This window comes from Ailuropoda melanoleuca, chromosome 8 (genome assembly GCF_002007445.2).
Source record: "Ailuropoda melanoleuca isolate Jingjing chromosome 8, ASM200744v2, whole genome shotgun sequence".
NCBI classification, from domain to species: Eukaryota; Metazoa; Chordata; class Mammalia; order Carnivora; family Ursidae; genus Ailuropoda; species Ailuropoda melanoleuca.
Genome location: NC_048225.1, coordinates 124417173 through 124430401, shown reverse-complemented (window position 1 = coordinate 124430401; position 13229 = coordinate 124417173). Strand labels below are relative to the sequence as shown.

The following is a 13229-nucleotide window of genomic DNA, read 5'->3' as shown; positions in this document are numbered from 1 at the left end:
CTCACAGAGCCGCTCCACAGTCAGGAAATCTGGTCATGTTGTGCATACTTGGTCCTTAATGTAGCCTAGGTAAGTTAGAACCTCTTCACATGTTTCTTTAGAAAGCTCTGAGCCAAGTGACCTATCAAGACTTTGGAATGCACTAATTAAATTCTTCTTAAACCACATGGAGAAGCATGAAGAGAATTCTTTGTTTTGAGATAGGCCAGGGTAAACACTTGATGCCCCGTCTTTGCTCTAAGAGGGTTGCTATGACCATGGAACGCTGTACCCCCAAGAAAAAACCCTGCAATTTGTGTGCATTATCTCTTGCACTGGTACTGTGAGGATTCCAGGATCAGACAGCTCAGCTCTGTTACTTGCTCTGTGTGTGCCCTTTTGATATCTTTCTTTCCTCATCTATAAAGTGGAAATACTAGTACTATTTGGTTGCTGTGAGGATTAAATGAGAGGCCACCTAAGTGGGACATAGTCAACAATTAAGATTTGTCCGTTGTTACTATTTTAGATAAAAAAAAAAAAAGCTAAGTCTTAGGTTAAGTGACCTTATCCTTGTAAGTAAACAGAGCAGCACTGGGTCAGGTGTCCTTGGGGCCACCTTCTAGAAACTCTATAAAGACTCCTGCAATGACACCACATCTACTGTGGGCTGTAGCCTCCTTGGAATGACTCCTGTTCCCTGGGGTGGATGAAGGAAGGAGAATGTCAGGGCGTAAGTGTGCTTTGAAGGCCAGAACCCAGGTCCTTCTGTCCCTGAACCCACCTGAGGCATGGACACAGGATCTGTTATTGAAAAGGGTTGGCGGTCTGTCTATTCTGCTTCCAACCTCAAGTGGTTACTCACTTAGCCCTCCCTTCCTTCTGGTAGCAGAGTCATGACGCTCTTCCGCCTGGAGACAGAGTAGGCAGAAGGTCTAGGCTCAGGGGCTGGCTCTACTGTTTACAGTTTGAAGAAATGTGAGCAGGGCACGGAAATGCTACAATCTTCCCGTTCCTCATCTGTACAATGAAGACGATGATCACACGGATCTGGGAAGGTTGTTGTGAGGAAAGTGCTCTGCCCATAACGAAGTACTATATGATTGATTATTATTCCCAAACCTCACAGTCTAGGTCTCAGTCAGAGAGCTGAGTCCCCTGGCCTCCTGACTTGCTATGAGAGTCACAGTCCAGTCCATCAAATGTGGCCCTTCATTACATCCTGCTTTCCATTATTGAGCAAACATTTCACGTCTTATCTGGGCAACATGATGCTGGCGTGCAGAGACCATGTGTCACATCCATGCCCAATTTTCTGTGCACAGGTGGTCAACAGTACTTAATGATGGTGCAGACCTGTCCCACCATTAGTGGAGTATGGGCTGGGGAGCTGGGACCTGCCACCTTCACTCTGTCACCCAGCTGCCCTTGCAGCTTGGAGCCAAGACAGGAGGGGAGAGGAAGAATCACAACTGGGAGGCTCCATCGTGTCTCCTCATTGCCCTCGAGTGTGAACCGAGCATAATGCCAACCTGGTGATTATGAGCAGAGGGATTTACCGAATGCACATGAGGAACCTTTTATCAACTATAGTGAAAACGGCAAGTGTCATTACCACGGTGAAGGTCACGGCTATGGGAGCAGAGCGTTTAGTCCAGGTGAGCACCGAGCCCATACCATCCTTGTGCCACGCCGCCCCCACCAGGGCACCCACCTAAAGATTCTGGCCCGCACTTGGACTTCGGGGTGAAGGTCTGTGAGCGGCTGCTGATGGGGTTGCTCACGGTGCAGACGTAGACGTCGTCGACATTCTGAGGGCCGAGGCGCAGGTGCAGGAGGTGAGAACTGTTGTCTGGGATCAGTGGGTTGGTAGCCCCTTCCTCACTCCAGCTGTAAGCCACATAGTCCCCCTTCTCCACTTCGCAGGCCAGCGTCAAGCTGCAGGTCCCATTCTCCTGGGTCCAGTTCAACACCTTAATTTCCGGAGTGGAGACCTGCTCTGTCAGGAGGGGGAGGAAGGAAGCCATCACTGAAGTGAACCCCCTGGGATTCTAACTTGACCTTCTTATTAGAAGAAAATGCAGCCTAATGGTATTTTTCCCTCCCTGTGGGTCTGCGGTGTGATTCATTTCTAGTGGGGATCTGCTAGTTCCCCCCAATCCCTGTCTCTCCTCTGTACTCCTTTCCAGTACAGCCTCAGGACAAAATAGAGAAACATCACTTGTCTTTTAGTTCCCTCCCGCCGCTGCTGTTAGGGACCCGCCTGCTCTTGCTGACACTCCCAGTCTGAGTTGCTCTTCTGTTTTCTACCTGTGGCGTTTTCTGCCACCGAATCCTCCGTGCTTTAATTGTCGTTGGCCAAAGTATTACCTCCAGACCTGAAAGAATGACATAGTGGTGGGGTTTTACCTGGAGTGTGTGTGTGCAGGGGTGGGTGCGTGTGTCCGTGAGTGTGTGTCTATGTGTCTGTGAGTGTGTATGTATGTATCTGTGTGGATGTGGGGGGGGGAGGATCGCACTGTAATGCTGTGAAAGAGCCAAGGCAAGGGGGCAAGTTGTATTTATTTAGTAACTACTGTAAGATGGGCACGATTCTGGAATTTTACATTTATCATAGTCTTTAATCTTCCCAACAACTGTCTCCACGATTATCACCTTAGTTATAAGTATTGCCATTTTACAGATGAGGAAACTGAGTCCCAGAGAGGTGGAGTGTCTCACATAATATCACTCAAGCTGAGATCAGCACCTAAGACTGTCTGACTCTGAAACCCAGCCTCTTTCTTTTATGGTTGCAGAGACTGTATCTTCCAGGGTAAGAATTTATGTGACAAGATGTGACAAAGGCAGTGAACTATTCTAGAAAAATGCATGATGTGTCATCCCTAGGGCCACTGTTGGAGTAGTCAGAGCTCTCTGGTACCTGGCAGAGGGCTGAGGGGAGTCTGCATACAGTACGTGGAGGAAGGGGGATGCTGGGGCCAGGGGAAGGGTGACGAGGGTGTCACCATCTTTCTTGTAGTCACCTGAGGATTTCAAAGAAATGCTGGGTAGGTGGGGCTCTCTGTCCCATCTCAAAGACAAGGAAGTCTCTCTGTGAGAAAGCAGGACAACCCATATGGCTGTTGTCAGGATTTCTGGAAATTCAAAGAGCCTCTGGGCCCAAGAGACACAAACTCTGGGTGCGTTCAAGAAGGGCTGGCAGTTAAAGAGGCTCAGAAAAGCACTGGCCTTGGATTCAGATGGACCCAGGTTCTAGTTTAATTTCTGCAGCTAAGCGACTTTATAACCAGAGCCTCTGTTTCAATGAGAAAAGGGTGCTTTCCCACTAGATAGATGGGGTCCTGTGCCAGAGCACGAAGCACGCAAGTGGTGCCTGGGCTGATTCAGCTCTCCTCTTCCTGGGCCCCTTCGGCAGGGAACCACCCACGAGGACTTGTGTAAGCACCAGCCAGCCACTTCTGCCTGGATTTCAGTGTCCTCATCTATGGAAAAGAGGTTGGGCTCAATCTGTGGTATTCAAACATTTAAAAAATCGATCTTATTTGCAAATCGAGACTCTTGGGGCCACAGGCCCTGTCGTCCATAGGCAGCCGGGTTCCTTTTCTTTGTGAAATGGGGGTAGAGCTAACCAGTGCTAATCAACTACGATCAATGAACAGTTGGGACAAAAAAGATTTGAGAATCTCTCAAGCCTCTTCCTAAAGCACCCTGGACTAGGTGATGTTTCAAGTTGCTCCCAGTCCTGGATACTCTTGCTTCCGAGAGGTAGCTAAATCCTCAGGTAAGGGATGATCTCGGGTGCCCTCCCCCCCAACTCTGCATGGACCGGGGAAGCCTGGTTATTACCATAGAGCTTCAGCTGCAGACAAAAGTGTCGAACTGAGAAGTTCTCCTCCAGGCTCATGAAATACCAGCCCTCATTCTCCTTCCTGCTTTCCAGGATCCCCAGGCTCAGGTTTTCCAGATGAAATGTATAGCCATTTTCTAGATAGCGTGGAGAACCCCCTTCTGGCAGATCCAGAGACACTATTTTCTTCTTGACAGTGTTTCCCGGTGACTCTGCCCTGGTGACGAGGACGTGGATGCTCTTGCTCGTGCTCTTACTTCTCCCTTCAGATGCCGGGGACAGCAGCAAACTGCTTCCCAACCGCCCGGGGATCTCTGGGCAATTCAACAAGCTCTCACCTGTGCGAGGACGAAGAAGAAAGTCCCTTATTATAGAGGTCTCTGAGAATCACACCCTGTCTTTGGATCAGGAATGACAGATTGAAGATATTTCCTCTTCCTCTTGAACTGTCCCTGGGGTTGCCAGGTCCTCAGTAGCCCATAAGAATGGTCACGACCGTCCCACTATATTCTCAATATTTCAAAAATCCCAATGGAAATCTTAAAATTACTTACAATGGAGATGTACAGGCTAACTAGGACACTGAGTTTCTTTGATCTGGGCAAGAATTCTATCAACTCAGATTTATAGTTAAGGCACAGAGAAGTTAAGATGTAGAGATTTTAAAGGACATCCCTAAAGTCACATAACCAGTAACTGGACTAGAAGCCAGGTCTGCTAATTCCTCACCCAGACTTCTCACCACCCCTGGGTACATAGTATGAAGGGTGGAGAGCAACCGAAGCTGATTCTTTGCTCGTGAGCCCGGGAGACCAAGGCCACAGAGCATCATTTCAGACAATGAAGAAAGAAATTCTGAGGGATGTGGAGCTAGGAAGGTGGTGAGCCCCGTGTTCGAACTGGAAATCTTGGTCCAAAAGACCATAACATCAAGGGTGAGAAACTATTTTATTTCTCTTTTTCAAAAGGCCTGAGCCAACAACAACCAAAAACTAAACAAACAAACAAACAAAACAAAAACACAAAAACCATCCTTTCAAGTCGCTCTAAGGGATCCCACTGCTGACTATTTAACACCTCCTCTCTCCTCAAACCCATGACCTCCGCTGTTGACTCTGCTTTTCATCGCACTGAAAATGTAGAAGAAATGAGATGAGAACTTCCGTTTGAAACTACCACTGAGAATCCTACCTGCCCATGGATGGTCTATGCTCCCATTACGGTTAGCCTCTTCCATCATGGAACACTCATGCACCTCGAGCCTTTGCTCTTGCAATAGCCCCCACCCCTTGCACCATCAGCTTTATTACTGGTATAGAATGTTGTGGGTTATTTCCATCAACACGCAACATACCAACCTGTAACTTCCCTCATCTTACAAACCCCTCCCCTGACCCCAGGTTCATCCCTAGCTGCTGCCTCATTTCTCTTTTCCTTTATTACAAAGTCCTTTAATGTGTGTTTATATTTTCTGTTTCCGTTTCCTGACTCATTTTTCCTGTACCCACTCTTAGCAGGCGCTCTTCCCTGCTGCTTGCGGGAACCACGCTTACCAAGGTCACTGTATACGCCATGGTGCTGAGCCCATTCTCCATCCTCATCTCGCTTTCTCAGGAGCACTTGATGTGGTCCATCACTCCCTCTTTGAAACACTGCCTTCATTCAACCCCTGGAACACCACTCTCCGGGTTTCTTTCCTATTTCATTGGCTGCTCCTTCTCGGTTTCCTTGACTGGAACCTTCTGCCCTCAAAGACCTCTAAATATTGGAACATCCCAGGACTCAGTACTCAGACCTCCTCCTTCCCAGCCATGCTTATCCAGTTGCATGGGTTGACATACTTCTGGAATGCTTGCAGACATAGATCTCCCACCCAAACTGCCTACATGGGTCAGTATTTGGAGGTCCAAAGGGCATTGCAAACTTAGCAAACAAACTCTTGGCTCCATAGCCCCTTCTACCAACAACATGACAACTCCCCCAAATTCTGAGGCCAAAACATTTGGTCCTTGACTCCTTTCCTTCTCTCATACTCCATATGGAGTCTATCAGCAAACCCTGTCTGGTTCTACCTTCAGAATATGTCTGCTATCCTAGCACCTCAAACCTCCTGCATTTCTGCCACCATTGTCACAGCCTGGCACGGCCACTGGCTTCCAACTCATCTCCTGGCATCTGTGCAGTAGACAGAGTCATCTTTTAAACCTATGTCCCATTTTGTCTCTCTCCTGCTTTGAAACCTCCAGGGATTTCTAGCACCCAGAGGAAAACTACCCATAGGCTTTGTTATGGCTTCAAAGTCTCTGAGTATCCCCGTCCCTGACCCCTCTCCTGCCCTCTCTCTCCACTCACTGCACTATGGTCATGCTGGCTCAAACACATGCTGGCTCATTGAGCACATTCCGTCTTGCAAGCTTTTGCTTCCGCTGTTGTCTGGATATCTTTTTCCTTATATATCTAGATATCTCACTCCCTCCCTCACTTTATTTTAGACTTCTGCTCAAAAAATTATCTCCTCTGAGAAACTGCTCCGACCATCCTTCTGATTGCACACTTACCCCATCTGATGATTTACATCGTACATTATTTTATTTTATTTGTGGGTCCCCAGCTAGGATGCCAATTCTCCAAGAGGGAGAATTTCATTCTGTTCATTGTTTTGTGTCTAAGACCTACAACAGTACTGGGTATACGGTTGGCTTTTAATAAATTCCTGTTCAAAATAGGAGCGCACAAAGTTACCTTACCTGACTAAAGTCTCTTTTATTTAACTTGGCCCAACATGGAACTGAACTTAATAACTGAACTTAACCATAAGCTAGTTCTCATGAAAGAAGGAGCCCATGACTCAGAGAGCAGAGATTGCTTTAGGTGATAAGGAAGCCAGAGAAGTAAAGCAAAACCGCCAGTAAGCAGCACAGCCTCTTAGAAAGGACAGCATTGACTTGTGACTCACGCGGCTGGTTGGAGAATTGGACAAACTGGTCCTGATGCTCTTGATACCAAAATGCCCTGAAATCTCAACACGCGCCCACAGAGGGCCCAGCCAGCATCAGGATCCGGAGATTGGGAGAAAACAATAGGCAGTCCACGTAGGCCGAAATTAGGGTAAGATTGGTGGAGACTCGGAATGATAAAGGAAAAGTGAGGGGAAGGGAGGATGGAGAGGAGCCCCCCATCACCACCACCAAAGAAATCAATAAAGAAAATAGAAAGAGAAGGAGAGATCAAAGAAAGAGCAGCTGAGAGGGCAGGCCGAGTGGCATTTGCACACTCACGCACGGGGAGTGGGATCAAACATCGGTCAGGAAGGAACCCTCGTGCCCTGCAACCCACGTGAAGAATGATGATCTCACAACGGAGTGTGTGTGAGTGGCTGGGTCTGGAAGGGGGGCTAGAAACCGGCACCACCGAAGCACCAGTGGAAAAACAAGTGGGGACTTTAAAGTGGTTCACAGAACCCTTCAAGTGGAGTCCCCGCTCCCGAAACGCCCCGCGGCCTGATGCGTGTTTTCCAGCGGGTCTGTGATTCAGTCAGCCCTGTTTACTCGAGTCTGGAGGAAACATTTGTAGCCATCAACACCAACTCACTTTCTTCAAGGGTAATTCTACTTAGAAAGTAGAGTGATTCACATGGACCCGTGGAGAGTTTCCTGAAAGAACCCCATCTGGCCAACCCTTCTCAGGATGGGATTCCACGGAATGATAGCCACCCGTGATGTTTGCCGGGTTGTGACATTTTCACAGGGGCCACGGCACTGCACCCCTGGCTTGCAGGGAGAGGAGGGGGCAGGTCTCACCAGGCCTCACGCTTCCTGCAGCCCATGTAGGCCCAGGAAGAGAAGATGCTTTTTAACGTACAGCCCCCCGAGCCATCCTCTCCCTGTTCCCTGATGCTGCTGGGTCTTTCTGACTCAGAGTACTCGCATTTCCATGCCCCAGCCTGACTACCAGTACTGCGCTCTATTTCCCTGACTAACTCCTTCCGTCCTCCCCGTCTCGCCTCTGACCCCAGCCTCGTCTAGGCCTCCCTGCTCATGCCTCCAGTGCCTTTTCATATCCTCTTCATATCACTCATCACACTTTAAACTCTCAATCTACGCCTGTCATCCCTACTCAGGAATAAGCTTCTGAGAGTAGGGACTGTGTCTGTTTTGTCCACTTCCAGTCCTCACACCCACCTGGGACACAGTGGAAGCTCAGTGAATCCTCGTTGCTCAAGAGAATGAGAAACTGAATGAGCGAGCAGATGGCAACACAGAGTCGAAGTTCCCCTCTCTCCAAAATCGGAATGCACTCTATTTCATCTTTGTAACATCCCTAGGAAGTACAGTGTGGGGGGGAAATGATGGGGACCCGTCTCCCCGCTTGCCAGGTGAACAGATGGAAAAGCCTTGTCTATGGACCCTAGGCTTCAAGCTCAACAGACCACTTGTCATCCCCCCCCCACCCCGAACACTCGCAACACCTCACCTCTGCATTGGGTCCTTCATCTGGAACACTCTCTTCGAGTCTCATAAAAGTCCAATGCATGTATTCGGGAAGACACACAAGGAACTGGTGACAGCACTTGCCTCCAGCAGGGGGGACAGTGGGGAGATTTATTTCCATTTTATACCCTTTTGTACTGCTGAAGTTTTAAATAGACTGATGTGTGATACTCTTCCAATGAACAAATTAGTTAACAAAAAAATTAAATGAAAACTTATGTGATGAAAGAAGTTCCTGTCCCCTTTCCAAATTCCAGATCGAATACTTCCATATGCCCTCTACTTCCTGCTATAATTTTATCAACCTCTCTCATCTTTTGAATATTCCTACACTTCATTTCAATTCGATTAAAATCAACTTACATGCTCCAATTATAGATAGCATATTCTAATTTTTACCATGGGACCTGGATATAAATTTTAACAACCCTCCCACCTCCACCGAACATGAGTTTATCCAGTTTCATTTATTGAGTTCTCTGAAGTCAAGCTGTGTGACTACGGAGAAATTGCTAAACTACTCTGTGCCTCTCATTCCTTTATTTATGAAATTGTAATGGTAACAATAATAACATATCTCATCGGGTTGGTGTGAGAATTAAATTCATAATACACATAGCACTTAGAACAGTGCCTGGTACATAGCAAGCAGGCTGTACATACTATTATTATTCATTCAATGATCATTTGTGGAAGGGCTCTGATGTACCAGATACTGGGGCAGGTGCTGGGCAGAAGCTGTGGTTGTTCATTTTGCTTTCCCCACACCTCTCACAATGGCTGCCACATCACGTGTTCTTATAGATAGTTACTCAATGGGATTGTCCAAAGTCAGTCTATGGATAAAACCAATCAGCCTTGATGTTCTGGTTTCCAGTCTGGCGCTGGAGATGTGAAGGTGATGGCATTATACCCCAGCATTAAAGCTTTTGAGAAATAGAAGTGCTTAGATCTACATCTTGGGATAGAATGGCCCAGTGAACGAAGTTGGGCCAAGTCTGGAAGCCATGCACTTGTCCTTCATGTGCGTGAAGGAGGTGGGGCAGACCTGCATGGAGGAATACAAAATCCCCTTGGGGCAATTCATCAGCTGTAAAAGACACATCCCTCTGGGGGGGGTGCTCATAATAGGGAGGCTAAGTATGTGTGGGAGTAGGGGGAAGTCTTGGTACTTCTGCTCACTTTTGCTGTGAACCCAAAATTTCTTCAAAAATAAAGTCTATTGTAAAAAAAATACCATTGAGGGAATAGGAAATTCACTTCATTGGGGGAAGGGACGTGTGGACTTTTGATTTTATAATTCTTCCAGGGAATTGGGAGGCAAGCTGAGTAGAGATGGGAAGGAGAGCGAGTGGGTCCTGATTTTACAAGAATCGCACTTCTTGGTTGAGTAACTGTCATGGTTGATCTGTCCCACTTGCAAAGCATTTCCATCTGTGTTTAATTGGGGTTTCACAAATGGGTGTGTATTTAAAAATAAAAACACTAAAAATTTTGTGCATATTTCAGAGAAAACGGAATGCAAGGAAGACAGACGCTGCAGGTTGGGTAGACACGCCCCCCAGGGCTGGGCTGCTTCTCAGTAAGGAGGGACCTCCAAGTCTCCAGTGGAGTAGCTGCCAGTACCTGGTAACATGGGGACACTGTGGGCCAGGCTGGCCAGCAGGCGAGCAAGCACAGAGATTTAAAAAAGTCCTGTCCACTGTTCAACCCCATCACTTCTGACAGTCGCTAAGAAACATCCCCAAATGGTAGAGTCACAAATGGGGTGCACCGGGGAAGGTTTGGCTCTCTCTGTGGTGGCTTAAGGTGGTTCAGTTTGGCTTTCAGAACCCTGAGCTCGATCACCCCTTCCCTAGACCTCAGAAAGCAAGAGCTATGGGTCTGCCTGATTCTGAGGGAAACGGGGGTCAAGAAAGATCCTCTTTATCTGGGAGTCTAGCAAAAGAGAGACCCCAAGCACAGCCTCTCCGACACCCCTAGTGTATCTCTGGACGCTTCCTGGAAAAGTCCTTCATGGATTTGCGGTCTTGAAAACCCCAAGTGCAAAACACCCAGAGCCTCAGGATTTCCCCCCTTCCCTGATGCCTCTTCCACCCCAGGCTGCCTCCCCTAGTCTAACCGGCATCCAGGCACTTCCACACTCTTCAGTGAGCCCAAAGTCCACTTCTTGCATGGCTTTTTCTTTCTCAAATACCTTTTTTCATAGCCCTGCTACCACTAACAGAGAACCCCAGCTCGCTTTCGGGAGGAACACGAGCCAGAAAGACAAGAGCAGAGCCTAGCCCCAAGCCCTGTGCTGTGCGTCTGGCCCCACTGCTGGAGCTGCCCTGACCCTTGAGGGTTCCCGATTTGCATTTCCAGAAATCCTAGCCTCTCCCCCTCTCACTGCCTTGGGAGGTTCTCTTCCAGGAAAGTAGCCACCAGTATGACCACACTTAGCCACTGTCTGTTCTCAGCTGATGCCTGAGGTTTTCACTTCACTTCTACTCTCTCTTCCCACTGCAGCCCTTCCTTGTTGTTGGACCGTGGTTCTGGTTTGTCTGCTCGCGTGTGTGAGGATCCCCTTCAAGGGCAGGGATGTAGGAGTCATCTTCTCCTCAAGCTCCATCCGTCCATCTCAGCCCCTTAGCCTGGGTTTTTGCCAGATGCAGAAACAACCACTCGACCAGAACCTTGACCAGAACTTCCACCCTAAGAGCCTGGTCTGGGATGTGACCAGTGCCTTTGGCTTAGGGCTCCTGGTTTCCTTGGAAACTAGGATTGGTGGGGCTGAGCCTTGGCATCCAGGAACCCACAATATTCCTTCCTCTTTGAAAGAGTCAGATGGAGCTCAGAGCCAATCCCTGAGAGAGAGGCAGCCAAGCCACAGCCCTCAGCCCCTGCGACTCCTCTCCATCCATGGGCTGGCTGACTCCTGGCAGGTAATGGCGGGACTCACATCCTCAAACAGAGAAACACTCACCTGTTCCACAGCTCAGCTCAAAAGCCAGGGAGAGAAACAGCAGGAAGTTCCAGAGGAGGAGCCCCTTGGGATCCATCAGCGGGTGAAGAGAGGAAAGGGAGCCCCGTGAGGACCCCAGCAGCTGCTTGCAGACGCGGCGACAGTGAGGTCCGTGTCAGGCGAGGTGCCTCTGCCGCCTAGTTATGCATCAGGAACCAGATGGCTTCCTGTATCACTGGGACTTTTTCTGCCTGAGTCTCGAGGATTGCTCATCTCCTTTCAGGCTTTAAATCACTTTGCTGTTCCCAAGAAGTCCGTGTCAAATGCTCGGACTGCCAAAGACGGGAAAGTAGCTCAGCAAACCCAGCCTTGAGCAGAAATTGACCCTCCCCCGCCTCCTCCCCACCCCAGGCTTCCCTGGTAGTTCTGTCTGGTAACCCTTCTCAGAGCGCGAAGAAGAGATGGAGGCTCGTCAGACCGTCCCGAAATCTGGGTCAGTTAGTTCAAGGCTGAACCTGGGTGACTAAACGTTGAAGAGTTCTTATGTCTCATGTCTGACTTGCTCCGTCACTTCAGAGAACACCTCCACATGCAGTCAGGTCCTGATGCCAAAGCCACAGAGACATGGGGAGCACAAGGGCAGATCAGTTGGCAGAAACCCAATTTCCCAGCTGGTGCAGTGTGGGAGAATTTAGTGAGCTCGGGGTTGTGTTTGGAGGGGGTACCTTTATTTCAGAGCTTGGTCTAAACTTTTGTGGAGGGGAAGGGACTGAAATTGGCAGAAGAAAGCCATATACTTTTCCATGAGTTAAGCCATAAAAATGAAAACCCTGGAAAGATGCTTTTACCAGTGTTCAGGAAGAGACTTTGAGAGGCCAGCCTTTTGTTTTTAAAGTCCATTTTAGGGGCACCTGGGTGGCTCAGATGGTTGAGGGTCTGCCTTCAGCTCAGGTCAGGATCTCCAGGTCATGGCATCGAGCCCCACGTCTGGCTCTCTGCTCAGCAGGGAGTCTGTTTCTCCCTCTCCCTCTGCCTCTCCTCCTGCTTGTGCTCTTTCTGTCTCTCCCTCTCTCAAATGAATAAATAAAAAATCTTGAAAAAAAATGAAACCCATTTTAACAGATCAGAGGCACTCTCCAGTGGGTCTTCCTGAGGAAATTAGGGCAACGAGCCAGTGACATATGTGAACTTACTCTTTATCACCACTGCTTTTCTCCCTCCTTCACAGGACCCCCAGGCACCCTCCCCACAACACTGCAACCTGGTGCTGCATGGGAGCCAACGTGTACCAACCAGTGAGAGCTGATGGTTACATTTTCAGGACTCTTCCGGGCTGGGTGGTTGATAAATATTACCATTATTAAGAATTTCAATTATACGAATTTATAATTACATAAATTATATTAAAACTAAGGGAATAAAGACTCAAAACTCATTACTTCCTAATTAGTTCACAACATTTTACTGTTATCCATGCTCTAGAGCACATTTACATCTATTGTATCTCGATGATGGAAATAAAATACCAGATATATGGGCCGCCGCACTGCTCTTACAGCCGTACGTTCAATGACACCATGTCGGTAGCTTGAAATCAGCCAGGGTAGGAGCCCAGTGGCAAATGATAGAATCAGAGCTTTGGTTTTATGTTTTGTTGATTTTCTAGATGTAAGAAAGTGATAAAGAAAAGGTAATGATTCAGGTTAAACTTACAAGTGTATCATGACCGTAGCCTTGATGCTGTGAATAGCACAGAAAATTTGAGGAAGTATTATTCCAGTATTTAATAACTACCATCTTATTCAGCAAAAAGTCACTAATGTCACTGACCAGCAAATAAGGTTGCAATATATGTCTTTGATGTTGCACATTTCTTTAACCTAAAAAAGAAAAAAGTGACTGGAAGCAAGAAGAGAATAGAGTGAAATATTTAAAGAGTTGAGAGAGAGAAAAAACTCACCAACCT

General features: G+C 48.0%; 1 protein-coding gene across 1 annotated transcript in view; it reads right to left on the bottom strand.

Moving 5' to 3' along the window:
• SLAMF1 (signaling lymphocytic activation molecule family member 1) overlaps nucleotides 1-11831 on the bottom strand; it is a 35762-nt gene extending 23931 nt beyond the window's left edge. Inside the window, exons 1-3 of the mRNA XM_002928437.4 lie at nucleotides 11285-11831; nucleotides 3829-4167; nucleotides 1694-1978 (exon numbers count right to left, since the gene is read on the bottom strand). Coding sequence (XP_002928483.1) covers nucleotides 1694-1978; nucleotides 3829-4167; nucleotides 11285-11360 — 700 coding nt within the window. The 5' untranslated portion in view covers nucleotides 11361-11831. The remainder of the gene's footprint in view (nucleotides 1-1693; nucleotides 1979-3828; nucleotides 4168-11284) is intronic.
• Nucleotides 11832-13229: the final 1398 nt, after the last annotated feature.